Source organism: Anas platyrhynchos, chromosome 2, assembly GCF_047663525.1.
Source record: "Anas platyrhynchos isolate ZD024472 breed Pekin duck chromosome 2, IASCAAS_PekinDuck_T2T, whole genome shotgun sequence".
Lineage (NCBI taxonomy): Eukaryota > Metazoa > Chordata > Aves > Anseriformes > Anatidae > Anas > Anas platyrhynchos.
Window position 1 is genome coordinate 155,933,791 of NC_092588.1, and position 20,588 is coordinate 155,954,378.

A 20,588-nucleotide genomic window follows, 5' to 3' on the forward strand; every position below is an offset into this window, starting at 1 on the left:
TATTTGAGCAGGGTGCACAAAGGTTCTTAATGAGGCACAGTATTAAATTCTGTTAATCAAATTCTACCTTCATTATGTTTTCCCAGAGGCTCTACCTTCAGCATATTCAGAGACAACCCACAAACTTTTCCTTTCCCTGTGTACTATTAATGACCAAAACCCAGAGCCCTGATTTTTCATTATGTATGTACAAGGACTTGGTAAAAATGCATAATGTCACTCCCCTGAAAAAAAAAAAAAAAACATACTCATTTTACTTCTTCTAAGCATCTCTGAAAAACCTACAAAGTCTTTAGGACTGAATTGCAACTACTTTTGCCTCAAATTTGTGAACTCTCTCATTTGCATTAATTTGCTAGACGTAAGGTGTTCAGTCTGACAAGATGGTCTTCAGCCACATCATACATCACTCATTTCATCCTGGGAATGTTTAACTTTTTCTTTCCCCTTCCACCCTAGCACCCTCCCTCTTCCTTCCAGATGCAGCTGCAGTCCATGCACAGGACACATGCGGTGAGACTCAGCTTGTTTGCCTTTAGCTGTCTAAAGTCTCGTATTTAATCTAAGCAGTCTAGTTGTTGTCTATGGTCAAATCGAGAGACCAGGGCACCTCTCCATAAGACAATGCATCCCGTATGTCCTAGATGGCACTGTTGCATAGGTTAGACCAACCTCTGGAAGTGCCCGTTTCTTTCCATGATTGAGTAAGTTAAAGATGGTAGTTCAGTTTAAATTCTTAGATGCATATAGTTAAACGTGACCAGTTCCATTTTGTTTGTGCCTACAGAAATCTGAGGCTTCTGCCCTAATTCATGTAATGTTTTGATATCCATAATCTCATTTATATTATTATTCTCTTATTTAGTTATTTTTCCTCCTTTTCATTTCTTTGTGATTCCTGCCTCTTCTGTCTTTTCTCTTTCTCCATTTCTTTCTATTGATGTTTCAACTTTGCTTAAAAATAAATTAATAAATAAATTAATAATAGCAAACTGAAAAGGAAAGAAAACTCTTGTCAGTTCTATATTCTGAAGATTTTAAGTGACTTTAAAATATCTAACATCAGGGAGATGATTAGGTAAATTAGATATGATGATAGAAAAATGTTAAAAGCATGCTAAAATATCAGCATTTTCTTAAGAAATGCTAAAGAAGTTTTCCATTTTAAGGTATGATCTTACCCTCATTGGCAGTAGAATAGCAGTTATTTCTTAGATAGTTTTTTTTTTAGAATCAAGTCTTACCTTTTCAATAATTATATCAGAAAAACAAATGCTGTCATATTAGTTCTACTCACTATAATGAAAGTCAATCCTTGCCAAATAAAACAGGATATAATCAGTAAAGGAAAGTTATAATCAGTGACTACACCCCATAACTAAGATTTTTAAAAGCAATTATTGATTTTTACATTATTTGATTTTTAGTTCATTTTCAGATTATGTACCTTAAAATACCTTCATAAACACCATTTTTCAGCACAAGCTGGGCAGCCCTCTTGTGGTAAAAGTTGTTCTGATAATTTTCTGCTGTTTCAACTCAGGTTATCCAAGAATGAGACACTCAAAATCCAGTCACTTTTGAAAGTCTCAGCCATTGTAAAAAGGAACTTTCTCTGAACTTCTTTAAAACTTTCATCCATGTTTTTAATCAGTTTTAAATATTGAGTAAAGCACAACTCACTTCTGTAAAAGACAGAGGTAGTGCAAAATTTTATTCAATAAATGATTCTGTAAAAGGAACAGTCATTTTCGTATTTCCTTCAGCTTCATACAAGAAAAGAGTTTTGTTTTGTTTTCCTTTCTTTTCTTTTTGCAAGTTGAAACATGATTGTTTTTTTCTATCTACTGGATGTTTGCATTCCACTACACTGTAATTTTTCCAGCTCTTAAGCTATAGTCTCTATAGTCTCTAATAGAAATGTAGGTTTTTGATTATGCTACAGGGAAAAAAAAAAAAAAAAAAAAGAGTCCCATTAAATGGGATTGGCTTAAAAGTGTTACCAGTAGGGAGAAATTTAACCTGTTTTCAACTTACTTTATTATACTGTTAAAGTTATGAAGTGCTTCTTCCATCTATAACTAGATGAACAGAAATCATAGACCATGCATATTAGCAGAGAAACAGAAGCAACTTTTGATTCACTTTCTAGGCAATTGATTAAAAAAAAAAAAAAAAGTAATAAAAATAAAACCAGAGTATCCTTTAGAGTCAACAAAGATTTAGTCGGGATAGCTATTGGAGTTTTCTATTCAACCCATCCTAAAGTAGACATCTAAAATAGATATACCTTGACCAACAAGTATGTACTTCTCACATGACCATCCCTCTGATGATTCCCAATGGACCAATTCACGTCCGGTTTAGTTAGACTGTAAATATCCAATTATTACTGTAAATATCCAAGCTTCACTGAGGTGAATTCCACCAAAATAACCATGTGTTGAAAACAAAACAAAATATCAAACAGAAACTCCCACATATACCTCAACAACAGATTCCTATTGTTAATTCTCATGGTTTAATTTTTTAAGTCTGACATAGCAGATACAACATATCTATCCCTCAGATCCTTCAACATGCTTTCCCGTGTTGTTTCAAGATTAATGTTTTTAACAACTGATTCAAATTAGCCTCCGTGTGGTTAAATTTAAATATACACTTCCCATTCTCTATAGTTCCTTTTAGAGTACAACATGTAGGGATCACAGTTCTGGTCTATCATAATGAGCCTGCTGCTTATACAATCCCACCTGTCTTAGTGTGCTGGACAAAAAATAATATGTATCTGGGCAAAGAAGTGCTTCGGTGTCCTTAGTAGTAATCTTCACTAGAAAGAAGGGATTCACACTACCTTGGGTATTTACACATGAAAATGAAGAACATCTGCTCCAACTTCACCATAGATTAATTTCCATCCTACAAGTTTATGTTACTATTTGATTGTTCTCCACAAGCGTGCAGTCAGCTTTCATTTATTATATTGTTCTGTTACCCTCTGTACACTACCAGACTGTAAAAGTCATGTGTATTTTGGATGCATAAAACTGCCCGCCTTCCTCCAGGTTGTTTGATCTTTGGTTTGTCTGTGAATCGACACATCCCAGTTGCCAGTGACACCCAATGCATTTTATTTTTATTTAATTTCTTTATTTTTGCTTCGGTCAAGCAGCTGGTTTGTGTTGTAACTTCATTCTGTCATGTTCGCTTTCCATCTTTGTGATGTGTCTCATGAAATGTGTTGAAAGTGACCTACCTTGGCCTGTTCACAATATGCTGAAAAAAATGCTAATCTTGTCATATTTAGCAGCTGCGTTCAGAAATGCTACTGTAAGCCTAAGAGGGCTAACCAGCACTCTTGCAAGATGTCAGAACTATCAACCATTACCCTGTAAGTGTACGCAATCCTGTAACATTACTGTGTTTGTATGAAGCATGTTGCAAGTAAATGATTTAATATAAGCAGATGGGTAGTAACTGAAGAGCAAGCATTCATTTAGTTCTTGTTGCATGTAGAATTTTTTGTTGTTCTGTGCTTTTGCTGATGCACCTTGATCAAAGATTTAAGAGCTTTTTTTTTTTTTTTTTAATTTGTAATTATCACTGATGCTATTTATGGTTTTGGATAGTGTCTCTATAGAAACTGTTAATAGATAGTCTTTATTATACAGCAAAGTGGTGTTCTCTGGTCATTCTGAGAGGAAATGTTTCACCTGAAAGTTTGCTATAACAATAGGGGTAGAGTAGGGCAGGCTTGAGTGAATCAGACATTCAGTTGGTGTACAAGTCTGATGAACTGAGTGAGGTTTTCAGTATACATGAAGGGATGAGGAAAAGTATACATGAAGGGATGAGGAAAAATGTGTCTTTTTGTTTAGAGACAAGAACTAATAATGTTCTCACAGTGCATCTCACTCTCTGTTACTTGTGCAAGAAGCCCACAGGATACGTTTAGATGAGATGTGTACCTTTCAGAAATCTTATACTCTATACTTTCTGGTGAACATTCCCCTTAATTTTATATCAGGCTTATGAGTGCAAATCAACACTCCCAGGGATCTCTGGCTCCACTGATCCACAAGTACAACATTTTGCTGAAGAATAGTATTTGCTGAAATCATTAAGGAAAACAAATTGTTTAGTAACTTACAGTTCTGTAATTTGATATGTCTTCTTACTAACAAAACCCATTTTAAGCGTGAATATAAACTTCCCCTGATTGTGATTCTACATCTCCTCAAGGTATTTAAAAAATAGAGCTCTGACAATGCTCAAAAGATTCAGTCAACAGACATATGTCATGCAAAAACAGGTGGAAAGAATAGAGACTAGCAGAGAGGCAGGCAGCAGGTCCATTTTCTGCATGGAAAGAAGTCTGAAGTCTAAAAAAAGTAGTGGCAAAACTGGGGTGTACATTTAGGAGGAGATACTATAAATACAAGGTTCTCCTCTTAACCTTAACAAAAATATAGATTTTTTGTTGAGCCTTCGCAGGGAAACAAACTTCATGTTAAGTGCAGTACTTCACAAAGACAGAGGACTGATAGCTGCCAAAGGTGGAATTCTCTACTTAGTCAAAGGCAGGGAGAGTTCAGCCTAAACACGAGGCCAGAAAAATTATACACTTCCCCCCCCAAAAAAAAAATTTTAAACTGTACTTTTTTTGCCAGAAATGGAAATCTCAGTAAGCCTCCACTGTTTTTCAAGCCGTTAGTCTGAAGACATGTTTTATACATGGGAAAATAAAGACATCATCAGTTATTGTGTCTAGGTCTTGCCTCAAGTCTTCCAAAGTCCTACAGACCTATTTAAGCTTCTGGATAAGATATGTACCTGTCAGGGAGAATACAGACATTCACAAAAGTCAGGTTAACATGTTAGCATTCTTTAAATAATATAGATTCTCTGGTTTATTAAACAGGAGATCTACTAAGCATATTAATGATGGTAACATCCTTTATCTTCATGGTTTGCTGTTTATCTTTCTATTTGAAATATTGTCATTAAAACTTTTTGCACATATTCATCACTGAGTTAGGACCAAAGAGATGGAATTCCTCTGATCTAAACTTTACAAGTCTTTTATCACAATTTATGTCACAAACCTAGTCTAAACCTCCTTTACAGTCAATAGAGAAACATGGAGATGATATTTAAAGGACTTAGGAAGAGGCAATTCATCTTCATACATAAGTGCCTGTTACTCTTTATTGACAATAAAGGGAAAACATAACAACAACTTTCCTCAAAGCCTGTGGTTTTGAAGGTCTTTTGCATCATTTGAAAGTCTGTGATAGTCTCCAAAAAGTTGAATGATAAAAGTCTCTAAGCACAAGGCAACAAAGTGTTTGCCAGAGTACAAGTTATTGTGTATTTTATTTTTACCTTAATAGCACAGTGCTATAACATCTGTCAAATCTTATGTAAATACACTTTTTTTTTTTTTTTTTTTTTTTCGAGCTACACTACTCTGCAGTTAGTCCAATAGGAGCAGCTATAGTCCCAGGAGAAAACGTTCAAGACACTATTTCAGTGGGAATATCTGGAACTAATGGGAGTGAAAGCTCTAAGCTACAGCTTTCACCTCTATCTCAAAGACAGAAAAAAAAGTAACAACCACAAATTTCCTCAGTCACTTCTTGAGCTTCATGTCACCTGGTGTAGAAGACCCATGTTTTTTAATGCCTGCCTTCAGTTACTGAAAATAGCATCCTCACGTATCCAGAGCAGATTTTCTTACAGTTATATCTGCAGATTGTGAATCTAGAGATATATCTTTGTTGTCACATTCAAAGAAGCTGGAAGAACCTATTTAGACCATTTAGACCTCATTGGTGCTTGTTGCCTGTAACATCTCTCTTTCTCTCTTTCTCTCTCTCTATTTCATTTGAGCAGTAGTTACTGCATTTGTTTAGATAATAGCATAAATTTGTCTCATAGAATCATGTTTTAAAATGCAGAATATGATCACACTGGAATATTTAGTAGAAATTGCTTGGAATTCTATTCAACAATGCAATATGATGTGTATTTTCATTTCCATTTCAAGCCTGGTTTTGTCCCATGTAATATGCACAGACATTTCAGGAGTCACCTGAATAAGTGTGGATGTGCAATGGCAAAATAGACATGGTTGCTCCAGAGACAGGTCAAAGTTAGATGACCTTTCTACTTTCTGTTACATTTATTATAAGGATGTCTTTCTATAATTTCACTTGGTTAAGGAAACACACTCAGGAATGAGGAAAAATAAGAGACACAATTACCTTTGTCTTTTTGGACTAACTTTATGGAAAGTTGATATTCCATGGAAATGTTCATTCCATACTATTGGAATCTGATTCTTAAGCTGTTTTTAAGGAAGATGACAGATGGAAAATAGAATGCCGGCCTCAAAAATAAATAAATAAATAAATATATATATATATATTTGCACACATACTTTGTTTTTATTTTATTATTATTATTGTTTTACACTTTTTTATTTTTAATTTTTTTTGTAAGTAAGCTTGAAATATTCCTTTATCCATTGGAAAATAATCAAGTTTTTTTCTATACCTTTGGAGAATATGCCTCTTCCAAACAGTCTGTTTAAAACTCATTAACTGATTATTGACCTCAAAACACTTGGATCTGTCCCCCATGTTCCTTTGTCTGAAAAAACGTGGGAAGAAAAGAGGATGGCCTTGTCTTGGATGGCATCCTCCATGTTGCACTCCTGAGAATTTCGCTATATTCTTATCTTTAACATCTTCATTTCACCATTGCACATATACACATCAGTCTCACAGCTGCTGCTTTGTCTTTCTTCCTAATATTTTCAGAAAAACACAGTTCATCATCATCTGCACAGCCATTAGTAATAGTTTAAGTTTTTCTTCCTATTAAAATCTTATTTTCCTCTCTGTTGATCTTAATCATATAGAAATTTCAGGATGAAATTTCAGGATGAAATTTCAGCTTCTTACATTTCATATATTTTCTTCATGACTCCTATGACACTACTGAAGACAACATCTCAAATAAGTTGATGATGACATTATATTTCAAGATCTTATAAACTAATTTAATGATTAATTAAATTACTAATGCCAGAAAACTGGCTATAGAGAAAATTCTGCATCTTTCCCAAAAGTAATCCCCTATGACTGCAGTGAAATAAACCATACTAATTCACAGTAATATTTGAATCAAAATAGCATTTATCATTTGATTGTTATTGACATTAAACCTGAATAAAAAGCATAGCAGAACTTTAGGAATCATACTTATTTCTCCTGTTTACAATCTGCATTTGATTTCTTTGTATCCTATTGGTAGTTGAAGATACTATTAAATTCATTACAAACTTTATTTTTTTTATGGAGATTTTATGGAGAGCATTATTCTATAATCTTTTCTACAATATTTTCATTCCTTTTTATTAATCTAATTTCATACTCATAGAGAAAAAGGACTAGAAGAGACCTTGAAACTTCTTAATCCATTGTACTGAGTCACTCCTGTATAACTTATTTTAGAGGCCACCAAAAATGAAGACTTTGCACTCTCTTTATCTCATTTCAAGGTTTTCTTCTTTAGTTAAAATACTTTTGGCCAATGTCTAACTTGATATTTTGCAAGAACTATGCTCTGTGATTTGTGGGGTCTTTCACGAAGACTTGAGATTTAGTCTGCATCTGACTAGTGAATCATATGCATTTAGTATCATCTTAAGGCAAAGTCTGTGATGTGTTTATCACCACTAGTGCACAAAGTATGACAGGGACATTAGCAATGCACTGATGTCCCATTTGAACAGGATATGTTCAAAGAGTTCTTGGAGATATTAAATAAGTCTTCATTTTCAGTAAGAAAACAACATAATTTTAAGGATATTATAGAACATGTAATAAGCCAATTCAAACTAGTCTGCAATATCCTGCATAAATATAAGGAGGCCAAAAATTTGAATTTAAAAACAGCATGGAGCTCTTCCAAAGGTCTTTATGGTTTTATAGATTTCCTTGTCCTCTATCTATTTCCTCAACTTATTTAAGAAAATCAGTAACACTTTTTCCTCAGAACAAACCCTCCACTGGAATTGAGCAATTATGTGAGAGGTTTATAATTGTTTTATGGTAGCAGTTTGAATCCCATGCCAAGATTTCCCACGTTTCTCTTGTTTGGCAGTGTAGGAAAAAAAAAAAATATTTATAATAATATAAATCGGAATAACAATACAGGGTATAATGTATTACTAAAGTGTTATAATTGTACCAGTATGAAGAAACGGAAGCAAACTACAGTGTGTTTAAAATCACTGTTAGGGAACAAATGGGGATGTTGTATATTCGTTTGTTTAATTATGAAGTGTATGTATTTCCTGAAAGGGAAGCAACAAAATAGATTCTGTGTTTTCTTCTTTAATTAAAGCACAAGTTGTTTATTACAAGGCTGCATTAAAGTTCTTTCACTCTATTACAACAGGAGACTGGCTCGCTCTACGCTACTGCTTATCCCCTTGTTTGGAATTCACTACACGGTGTTTGCTTTTTCTCCTGAAAATGTCAGTAAGCGGGAGAGACTAGTGTTTGAATTGGGACTGGGATCTTTCCAGGTGATTATACAGTGAATTCTGCTTTTGTTAAAAAGAAATCTCTTATCATGACTATGCACGCACAGTTTTCAGACCATATGTTTATTCATTTATGTATATGCTTTGTGTACAAACATTTTGGGTTTTGTTTGTTTATTAAACTCCGTTTTCCAGCATTTCCTGAAAGATTTTTTTTTCTCTCATGTTTACCTAGGGTTTTGTTGTTGCTGTTCTCTATTGTTTCTTGAATGGGGAGGTAAGACCTTTAATATTTACCCTCCCTCACCCTCACCCTCAATTTCCATTCCCATTCCATTTCTTTGTAGGAATAACTGTTATCCTAATTTCTCCCTATCACATATTTCTCCATCTACATATTTCCTAATACCTCAGTCTGAATTTCACAATATCTCAACAAAAGAAGGAGGATGTGTGATGTCTTTATCAAAACAAAACATTGGCCTTGCCACAAATGATGGCTCAGATTAATGTTCCCTAACAGAGGTAGTTACTTTTTTAAGTGACTTGTTTCCCAGGAGTCCTTCTGGAGTCAACAGAGAGAGAAGCACCTTGAAGGAGAGACTCAGACCTTAGCTAATCTGACTCATTCTCTGCAGTTACCTGTATTACAGGATAATGCAGTTTTAATATAGTTTTTTACGGCTTTCAGTAGTAAAATAAGATCACTCATCTACAATACAGTTCTACTTGATATTGAAGGCCTAGGAAAGATTTAAGTTGTAGAATGACATTCAAGTGTGCTTAAGTGTTGAAATATTCAACAACTTACTGGGGTAACTGTGGACTGTCTTTGTAATCTAGAGGGGAAAATAAACAAACAAACAAACAAGCAAGCAAACAAACTTAGAAGGTTCTGTGTCTTACTCACCAGTGTGTATTTAGCACAGGTTAAATGAATTATCTTCCACAGATGTCTGTTAACCTGACTATGAAAAGACTAGTTCCTCACTAGTTCCTCACTCACCCCCATGAGGTGGGAGTTGGTCTATTCTCCCATAGTGTGCCTTATGTGCCTGGTGACAGGAAGAGGGGGAATGGGCTGAAGTTGCACCAGGGGAGTTTTAGGTTGAATATTAGGAAGAACTTCTTTACCAAAAAGGTTGTTAGGCATTGGAATGGGCTACCCAGGGAAATGGTGAAGTCACCATCCCTGGAGGTCTTTAAAAGACATTTAGATGTTGAACTTAGTGATATGGTTTAGTGGAGGACTAGTTAGTGTTAGGTCAGAGGTTGGACTTGAGGTTGTCTCTTCCAACCTAGACAATTCTGTGATTCTGTGATTCACTTAAACTTCTAACTTCTGACTATCCAAATAAATAAATAAATAATAAAGAAGATGACTTAATGAATCATACCCCAAACACTCTATCTTGGTTTCATTCAGTGGGGCTACACTAGTTTATATTAGCCAATTTCATGCTATAGTATTTTTAAGCACGACAACTGTAGAGGTGATAACAAGGAAAACTTCATTATTGTTCATTTTCTAATTAGACTTCTGACCAGGGATTGCTTTGCTATGGGTGATTTACTCTGCCCATAATAAAAGGTCATAAGAAAGGAAGGGTTCTTAGATGTACACGGACACAAGAAATGTCTACTGAGAGGCGAGCTGAAAGCATAAAGAGAAGTTTTCTCTGGGCTGATCCTAAATTATCTGTAGTCAGAGACACTGAGTCCAGGCTGTTGTTCCCACTGCATGCCTGGCATTCTTCATACACACAGAAGTCACCTCAGATAAAGTAAGGGGTTTTTATTGTCATTAAAATTGTTCTGTCATTTTTTTTTTCTTTTTTATTTTCTTCTAAGCTTGATAATTTGTCAGCATGTCCTCGAGCGGCTAAGTACATAAAAAATGACCTTTTGAAGTTTCTCCCTAAAGGTGCAATCAGAAATAAAGAGAAAATGGAGGAGCTGGAAAGTCAACCGGTATTTTGCTGTGGATTTCAAACATCGTCATCCTTCTCTAGCGAGCAGCGGAGTGAACGGGGGGACACAACTCTCCATTCTGAGCAAGAGCAGCTCTCAGATTCGGATGTCCAGCATAAATGCGGAGAATCTAGCGACATGAGCAGCTAAGGAAAACAAAACAATAAACAAGCAAACCAAAAACCACCCCTTTAAAAAGAAAACAAATAAACATAGTTTTGCTGGTGGTAGAGGTTTCCTTTCCTTTCCTTTCCTTTCCTTTCCTTTCCTTTCCTTTCCTTTCCTTTCCTTTCCTTTCCTTTCCTTTCCTTTCCTTTCCTTTCCTTTCCTTTCCTTTCCTTTCCTTTCCTTTCCTTTCCTTTCCTTTCCTTTCCTTTCCTTTCCTTTCCTTTCCTTTCCTTTCCTTTCCTTTCCTTTCCCTTCCTTTCCTTTCCTTTCCTTTCCCTTCCTTTCCTTTCCTTTCTCTTTTCCTTTTTCTTTCCTTTTCCTTCCCTTCCCTTCATTTTTCCTTCCCTTTTTCATTTCCTTTCCTCCAAAATGTCCTTGATGGTTGTAGAGGTGAAAAAGCAGTGGAAGTGTATATATATATCTTTTTAAAAATCACTGTAAATACACAACTGTACTCAAGGCCATTGATGGAAAATATTTAAAAGCCAAGCCCACCTGCTCAATGATTTACATTTCAGAGCATCTGCAAGTAATCTGTTGTCAGTCAAAAGTAACAAGTAATTGCTGTGCAGTTGTGACCCTTGGTTGCCAAACCGATACTAATCTGTGAATGGACATGAACACTGTAATTTTTCAATTTGTTTTTCATTTTGTTTTGTTTTGGATTTTTTTTTTAATTATTATTTTTTTTTAATACTAGTCAAATGTATCTTATCCTGTCCCTGTCTTTTGGCATGTGAATTTCCAGTGTTTCTTTTTTGAGTCTTAGGATGGAGCTAACATGGGTTGTTCTTACTAGGAGGTTCAGGAAGAACTCCAGGAAATTAACTTCATGGTTGGATTTAATCAGATGTACCCAGTGGACTTAAAGAAAATTCTGTGCCAATGTGAAGATGCATAGCTATCATCAGGCAGTGGGGGGACTCCAGGCAAGAGAGATGAAATCAGCTGTCTTTTGCCATACCCAGGGACACTTCTGAGAATGTTTTATGTTCTAGCTAAGCTGTGAATTTTCTAAAAGGGCCATGTAATTAAGATATATCTGTATTTTTGGCATTGATTGTTTGGGAGTTGATTGATTGATTGATTGGATTCTTTGAATAATAGAAATAACTGTCTCCTCCTTCCCACCTTAAAAGCAAAAGTGAGTTCCAAGATGGTGTTTCCCTGCATATAACCTTGAATCTTCTGCACTTGTGCCCAAACACAGCATGTTTTGGGGTAGTGCTGTGGTGCCTTTGCAACCTGGTTGACTTCTGTGTATTATGACTCTTCCTTCCCAGAGCAAGAGGCACAAGAGAGATCTGGCATGATCGTCTCGGAAAGTAAAAGTCAACTGCATTTGGTGAGAAACCAAACTGAACAATAAAATGCTATAGAAAGAAAAGATAAAGACTTTGGATGACTTCCCACACCTGGTGTTTTTCTCTCTCTTTGGATAATCCATTTCTTTAAATACTGATGTACTTACTGGTTTTGTTTGGATGGTTGGGTTTGGTTTGGTTTGGTTTTGGTGTTGTGGTTTTTATTTTGTTTTGTTTTGTTTTTGAAAGAAACTAAAACATTCTTTCCAACTTTGCCTTGTAGTTAAAGCCACGACTGGTACACATCTACTTCAGTCAAATGTCAATGATGTCAATTCTTAAGTCTTTATACATAAAGGCTCTGATGACCATACTAGCTTTCACTTCATTTTGAATTTAGGAACTGATATACATATATATATCTAAATATATATATATGTGTGTGTGTATGTGTGTGCATATATTAAAAAAAAATAAAAATAAAAATAAAAAATGAAAATGACATTCTAAAGGTGAAGCTACAAACTGAAACTAATAGTAACCAGGAAATTTAAAATTCAGGCTTGTTCTTTGGTGTTAGTTTACTTGATCATAAGTAAAAAATAAAAAAATAAAAAATAAAAAATAAAAAAAGAACAATTCAGAATTTTAGTGTCAGCTGAGCTTTTAATTTCACTGGTTTTTGTTAGTTTAGGGGAAAAAATGTCATTTTAAGTATAAATTTTTTAAAATAACACTAGCTTCCTTATTTTTAAAAGGAAAAAAGAGTCAGTTGTGAAAGAAGTATTAATTGTAATACTTAACTCTTACATAGTGCTTTATGGGACATACTCTGCTCTCAGTTGTAGCAGTGTAAATGAATGTAAAAATCACTCTAAACAGAGAGAAATGTTAAGACTGACTTCATATCATACAAGATCGTTCTAATATGAGACACTTATGCCCCAGTCAGGTTAAATCTACCCTTGTACAGAGGACCAGAAAAAAGATTTATATCAGTTAAATTATACTACAGTACCTTAAATGGGAGTTACATGATCCTGACATTGTTTGCAAGTCTTCAGCATTGGTTTACTGTTCTGAGAGCAGAATTTATCCTCCTCTTCCAGACTCTGTGCAAAAATCACTGAAATATTTTTAACTGATAGATTAGAATTTCCTATCTCATTAGATGATGCTAAAAGCTATTTTATAAAGTTTTCCAAGGAACCATAGTATTTGCAAACCAGAAAGAGAGGGAGATGAGGAAAGTCAGATCTAATATGTAAATGAATACTTATACTTTTTTTTTTTAAATGAAATTATCTGATATTAGATGAACAGATATCATTTAGTTTTGTATTTTCTGTAGTATGGGATTTCACAAGGTATTATATTGGCAATACTGTAAGCGTATTATTAAAACAATCTAAAAGTTTATTTTGCATGAATAGCTGGTAGTCAATTTTCAAGCATTAATAAATTGGAACCTTTGGGAAAAAAAAAAAAAAAAAAGTGTTGATTAACTGCCTCTGGTTGGAAATTTTATGCCATGTTTCAGTCCAGAGCAAGAAGGTGTTTGGATCTTTTTTTTTTTTTTTGGTCAAAGCTTTTTCTAAGATTACTTTCAGATTCTGTTGTTTTCCTAGCTGTCTTACAGTGCTTTGCAATTTGAGTTGGTGGATCTTTCTGCAGTGCCTCGTGGGCAAGTGTCCACAACATCAAAACTATCCTCCAATCATGCCCCCTAGAGATCAGGTCCTCAGCTATGTTAGAATCAATACAGATAACCATTGTAATTGTTAGAACAAAGCCACTTCATTTTGGTTCTGGATTTGTGCCTCAGAACAGTATTGTTAATACTATTTTTTAGGCATTCTCAGCAAGAGAGGATAAGGACTGAATAGTCATGAAAACATGGACTTGTCCCTTACACTCCAGAGCCAATGCTCTGGAGCAAGGCAAGTTGAAGGGCATTGGAGGGGAAATTCCTACTTTTTCAGTCCATGTGTTTACTGTTCAATGGACGAATTGAAGTCTACAGTACCTTTCACCAGCACTGAATTTACCAGAAGAAACGATATATCTCCACATATCTAATATATGTTATTTTATATAAGCAATCCCTTCTATTATATTTTTTTATTGTAAGTGCTGACACACTTGCAAAGTTATTGTGTTTTTTTGTGTGTGTTTTTTTTTTTTTTGGTTTGTTTGTTTGCTTTTTCTTAGTCATTCTGACTTTCTCAGTGTTTCTGGAAAGATCAGATTTCAGGTGTATATAGTAAACTAAAACAGATTCTGATGCCATCGCACAAATTTCTGTCTCAGAAATCTTTATATTGAATGTAAGCTGAAGATACTGGACATGCATGGCCACCACTCACAGTGGCTGCCATTTCTATTTGTTTCAGGATGGAAGAAACCAAAAGCTGGTTTGCTTCTGGGTGTGTGTAAATATCAATTCAGTGTAATAGTGCTTTGTTTGATTTTTCACTGTGAAATATAGTTTGGAGCTAGAAAGACTATGTTATTAAAACTATGTAATTAAAAGGAAAACAAAAGTGTGCAGTGCAGTACTCCTTGAGCCATCTTTTCTACCATGTCCATAATGTATTTCTAGTCTAATTTTTTTTTTTTTAAGAGTTCAAAAACCTATCGTACTGCATCTTTTGTGAGTATTTACTGTACCTAACCACTGTTTTATTATTGACTTTTGATGTGGACTATTGGTATGACAGAACTATTAACATCCCCAAATGAAAAATAAGATATATATTTCAGAAGTACAAGGCTTGTTTCATTGTTGACTGGTGACCTCAAATGTTTTTACCTTCACCTGTATTGTGTTTAGTTGTGTGTATTTTTATTTTGTAGAAGAAATGCCCAGGTTGTTCTGCTTCATTTAAGTACTTATATTTGAAAACCAGGTGTTAAAATTGGATGATGGGAGAAGGGAGAGAGAACAGTTAAACTGAAAGTTTTTTGGTTTTTTGTTTTGTTTTGTTCTTTTTATCCAGTGATTTGCTCTTATGAACAAAGCTTCCAGAGAAATGTTGGATATTTAAAATCATCTTCTACCTGGTGCTGCAGAAAAATAAATGTGACCCTAGGAGATCTGTTATAGCCTGGGAGTTCTAGGGGAAGCAAGATAAAGTAGTAAAGACAATTAGAGCAGGATCCTGCTTGACCTCCAGCTGTCAAACAAGATTGGTGTCTCTTATAGCTCCTATCTGTGATGTCTGTGTGGATTTCCAGGAACCTGAAATAAACTCACTCACTGAGATAAACTAAGCTTATCTACTTTTGGGTAGCTAGACTATGTCTATGTGAGAGTGATGTCTGTTGGATTCCTGAGGTGGAACAACTTTAGAGGTGTACATAATGCAAAGATACAACCAAATATCTGATTTTGCCTGATTTCCACAGTAAGTCCTAAAACCTAGATCTGTGGGTTTTAATTAGGGCATATAAGAGATTCTGTGAAAGAAAAAAATAATATGTATATATCCATAGCTATAACTGCAAAACTGTTTAGACAGCCTCCAAAGGTGCTGAAATCTCAGTTAGGCTATATTATACGTCTGTGTCCCTTTCAACATCAGGCATTTTCAGCATTAAGGATTGTGGATCATAGGAAAGCCCTGGGAAAGATCTTATGTCACTAAGGTAGCTTACGACATCCACATCACCACTGACAGTGAAGTCTTCCTCTGATATAGTTGTTCTGGTTGTAGCTACCAGAGAGAAATGAAAGATTTTAGAGTAAGAGCATTAAACATATATATGATGTCTACTCAAGGGTGACATGATTCATACTTTGCACATATCTGTTTCTTTCCACCAGGAAGTCTAACTGACCAGATCAGAGACTGATATCTGTACTATGAAAGTCTATATGTAGTTGACTTTCCCCTAGGGTCTGTGCTTAGTCACTATTATTCTGTTTCCTGTATGGTGAGGAATAATGGTCTTGAAAATCTTGAGGTTGGCTTCTGTTGGATGTTACCAAGCAGATTTGGGGGAGATGCATGCCTGATAAAGGCTCTCACTGAGTGCAGTTTTCAGGAGGTCTTGTTCTCTCCACCAGATTGTGTACATGTGATAAGCACTTCTGTGTCTAGAAACAAACCATGGTACATAGTACACACGCAATGAAAAAAAGTTAGCATTTTATCCTCTGCTTTTAGGAGTCAGAAACATGCAACCTGTTCAGAATTGCATTTAAGAGTAAAGTTGGGAAGATATGGAGCATGAAGGAATAGTTAATGATGCTCTGATGTTAAGCTCCATGCGCATCTGTACTGAAGAGTGAAGTTCAGCTAAATACACATTGTATTTTGTGTATGGAAACACACCAGCAGAGCTTAAAAAATGTTTTAAACTTCATGGTCATTTCACTTTCTTATGATTAATATCACAATTTCCTATTGGTCTTCTGGGGAATTCATCCACATAAAGAATTACTCTGTGATATGATGTCATGTGAAATGACACTCTTTAGTGTCTGAAATGACAAACATCTGGATATGCCTTTTCCAATGGAGTGTGTCCTTGCAGAAAAGTCTGAAGAGGCCTTCATGTAGCAGTGTAATCTGTAAAAACAGATATTTAATGTGTTTGTTCTCATTCCATTCTTTTTGTCCGTTTAGCGGTGATGCAACATACTGTAGCTCTGAGAAGAGATATACCAAGTTATCATATGGAAAGCTGTATTTTGGCTTTTGACTGTGTCAAGGTACAAACCTACTGGCCTGCTGGTTTTAATACCAGTCTTTTTTTTGGTCAAAACTGGTTTAACTAATAATGGTATCTGAAGTTATTCAGCTTTGTTATAAGGTGGAAAAACATACATCAATTGCTGCTTTGTAACAATTTTTGTGTTTTGAGAAATTGTTTTTAACATGTAGACTGCTATAGATGACACAATAAATGTATTACCATTTTGTATAAGTCCATTCTGATATAAAATGACAACAAAGAGAGCTTTTTGTCTGTGAAGTTGCAGGGTAGCATATTTCTATATGAACAGTCAGGATGGAGTTTGGGGGGCTAAAAACATTAGCTTACTCATGGAAAGGAGTCCCTGAATTACACTTGGCAAAGTCAGTCCTGGATTAATGAGGCATGAAGTCTTTGCTGTTAGTGGGCCGTGCACATTTTTCCTTCACCTTCAATCAGCAGAGTAATGATAAGAAGGTGTTTAGTCCACCACATAAGTATCAAAAGTGAATATAGTTTGATATTGAAAAAACAAACAAACAAACAAACAAAAACTAACACACTCTCTCTTGTAACTAATAACCCCTGTTCTAAACTTCAATCTACAGGTCCTTTTGGGCCTGTGGATTATCTTTAAGGGGTCTAAAGTGGAAAATAAAGTTTGTTTTTCTCAAAAAAAAAGGCATTGCCAGTTGGCAAAGTTGGAAAACCACTGGTCTCTATCATATCTGACATGCTTTGATATTCCATTTCTTTTCCAGTCAAAACAAACCTCAAGATTCTTGTCAGGGTCATTTTTAAAAGATCATGGACATTCACCCTGCTATTATTACAGAGGACTCTGCACTAGATGATCTATTCATGAGCCTTCTTCCATCTTTTTCTCAGCTTCTATCTTTTTCCTCAGCTTCTGTAACTCTTTGTCTGCCCCCCCCCCCCCCCCCCCCCCCCCCCCCATGGGGACATGATCTGTTATCATGAATCATTAGACAAGATCATGGTGGCAAGGTAGGCACAAGACAGGTCGGAGACAAGGTCATGATGTCAGCCTATTTCAACAGGACCAATGGTGGGGCGGGGCTGTAGTGGAACTGGAGATCAGCATCCTATAGTGTTACTATAGGAACTGGGATGAAATGGGATGCTAGGCTGTGGTGGTTTTACCCAGCTGGGCAGCTGAGCTCCACCACAACCATTCTCTCACTCCCTCTCCTCAGAGGGAAAGGGGGAGAATATACAATGTAAAGGGTCAAGGATTGAGATAAGGACAGGGAGATCACTCAAGTTATTGTAACAGGCAAAATAGATTCAGCATAGGGAGATTAACAAAATTTATTACCTATTATTAACAAGCTAGAGAAGTGAGAAATGACAAAAAAAAAAAAAAAAGACAAACCAAAAACACCTTCCCTCTCATCCACCCTCTTCTCCTTCCTCCCCATGAGCAGCACAAGGAAATGGGAGTTGCAGTCAGTCCCTGATGCTTCATCTCCGCTGCTGCCTCACAGCCCCTCTCTGCCCCTGCTCCACACGGGGTCCCTCCCACAGGATGCTGTCCTTCCCGAACTGAGCCCACGGGGCTACCCACAGGCAGCAGCTCTTCAAGAACTGCTCCCACATGGCTCATTACCACAGGGTCCATCCCCCAGGAGCAAACTGCTCCAGCACGGGTCCCCCATGGGCGGCAGCTCCCGCCAGCCCCCCTGCTCCTGTGTGGGCTCCTCTCCACGGGCTGCAGCTCCGGCCCGGGGCCTGCTCCTTCGGGGGCTCTCCATGGGCCGCAGCCTTCTCCAGGCCACATCCACCTGCTCCACCGGGGGCTCCTCCACGGGCTGCAGCATGGAGATCTGCTCCATGGGGGACCCATGGGCTGCAGGGGGACAGCCTGCTCCACCAGGGGCCGCAGGGGAACTTGTGCTGCATGCCTGGAGCACCTCCTGCCCTCCTGCTGCACTCACCTTGGGGGCTGCAGGGCTGCTTCTCACTCCTCCCTCTTCCAGCTGCTGTTGCACAGCAGTGTGTTTGTTTCCCTTCCTTAAATCTGCTCTCCCAGAGGCATGAACAATGCCACTTATTGCCTCAGCTCTGGCCAGCGGTGAGTCCCTTTGGAGATGGCTGAAACTGGCCCTTATCTAACGTGGGGCACCTTCTGGATTCTTCTCACAATCCACACCTGCAGCCTCCTGCTACCAAAACCTTGTTATTTAAACTCAGTACATGGTCCATGGTCAGGTTGGGGGAGTCCTCAGTGCAGATGTGTGACATATTATTTTTCTGTATCACTGTGAATATCTTGTGACAATCCACTTACTTGGGGATTTACTGGGTGAGCTGGGCCAGCATCAACCCTTTATTTTGGTTGTAAGAGGATGCAGCACAGGATGTGTCTGCCCTTTCTACCACATGCTGAAGAGCTACATCAGTCACTGTCCTACTAAACAGGGAGCTTAGCAAATGTGGAAGAGGGAATCTGGAGAATACTTTATTTCTAAAGGTTATGTGTCTAGTCTGAGCAGATGTTTTAGGCTTCTTTTTTAGTTAACAGACAGAGAAAGACAAGGCACATATAAATGTATTTAAATGTAAGTCTTGTGGTAAATATCCATAACTTTAAAGACACAGTACCACACTAGCAAATTTGCTACAAGAATCAGACATTGGAAAACCTTCATTTACTAAATCTGTCAAAATACCAAAGAGAACAACTTTAAAAAATTCTCACTGTCTAGTTCAAATGGATTTTAACACAACTTTTAAACCAATATCATGAAGACTTACAAGTAGAGTCTCTAAGTTTACTAAAACACTATTTCTGGAAACTTGCATCTAGTGGGGCACAGTCATCAAATTGTATCTGAATTGTTACAATAGTTGAACAATAAATGAATACTGAATTTCCAAAAACCTTGACCAATTTTGGCATCACAGGATTTAGTCACTCACCCATTATCTGGTATTGACTCCCCTCACACCAGTTTTTAATCTCAGTCCTGCAAGGGTGTGGGTTTAATCAACATTGCCCACTCACATAACGGCCTGAGAGTGAATTTTTTGGACAGGAAACATTTTTGTACAGCATTTTAAAAGATTAAAAGAAAGTCATAAGATCCTGCTGATGTAACCACATAGGTAGCCCATATACAAGGAGGCTATGACGCTCCTTTAATAGACTTTACCTACAGGGGTGAGTTTATCACATGAGGTAGGAATAAGGGAAAAAGAAGGCATGTGTATGTGGGCTAGATGTGGGCCATACTTCCGTTAATAATAAAACCAGGGAAGAAATTGGTTGCTTAGATTAAATAGTGTCATTTCAGGTACAGCGTGGTGTCCTGTTTGATCTCCAGATGAGTGTAAGTGTACAAAAATCTGAATCATATCTCCAGGACAGTGTAGATGTTTTGGATGTCCCAACAGCATTTGATAACTATGTTTATAAAATCCAACCCCAGATTAATAGTTAATGATGTTTAGACAACTCTGTAGTTGGCCAAATATAGGTGCTCACTTCAGGGAGACCTGTGCAGCTCAAGGATTTCACTAACTGTACTGCTAATACTGTCACTGGCTTAGACATCCAATCTTAGTTTATATCAAACAGCTTTAAATGATACACTTGAGTAATCTCCATTCTCTACACCCCTCTCATATAGTGACAGAGCTGCCTATGATCCCACGATAGATTTTATGTACCCTCATACATACTCTAGTACCATATATTCGTATGTTGCAGGCTCCAGTTCCTCAGTTCAGCCTTTTTCTGAACATAATCAGACTTCCTGTTTTGTTGTTGTTGTTCTTGTTTTTTATTTAATTGGTTTGGTTTGGTTTAATATCTTCTACTATGTCTTCTACTACTGAACCATTCTGAAAATCCAACTGTGTAT

The 20,588-nt window shown here is 36.6% G+C and overlaps 1 protein-coding gene across 17 annotated transcripts in view; it reads left to right on the forward strand.

The window, feature by feature from the left end:
• The window catches only part of ADCYAP1R1 (ADCYAP receptor type I), a 142,968-nt gene extending 126,004 nt beyond the window's left edge, over positions 1-16,964 (forward strand). For 7 of the 17 annotated variants that reach the window (XM_027450328.3, XM_038174724.2, XM_027450327.3 and 4 more), the window contains 5 exons: positions 460-513; positions 3,308-3,391; positions 8,470-8,599; positions 8,793-8,834; positions 10,469-16,964. In XM_027450328.3, the coding sequence (XP_027306129.1) occupies positions 460-513; positions 3,308-3,391; positions 8,470-8,599; positions 8,793-8,834; positions 10,469-10,678 (520 nt within the window). In that variant the 3' untranslated portion in view covers positions 10,679-16,964. The remainder of the gene's footprint in view (positions 1-459; positions 514-3,307; positions 3,392-8,469; positions 8,600-8,792; positions 8,835-10,468) is intronic. The other 10 variants (XM_027450333.3, XM_021274930.4, XM_027450337.3 and 7 more) reach the window with 8 other exon arrangements.
• The last annotated feature ends 3,624 nt before the right edge of the window (positions 16,965-20,588 follow it).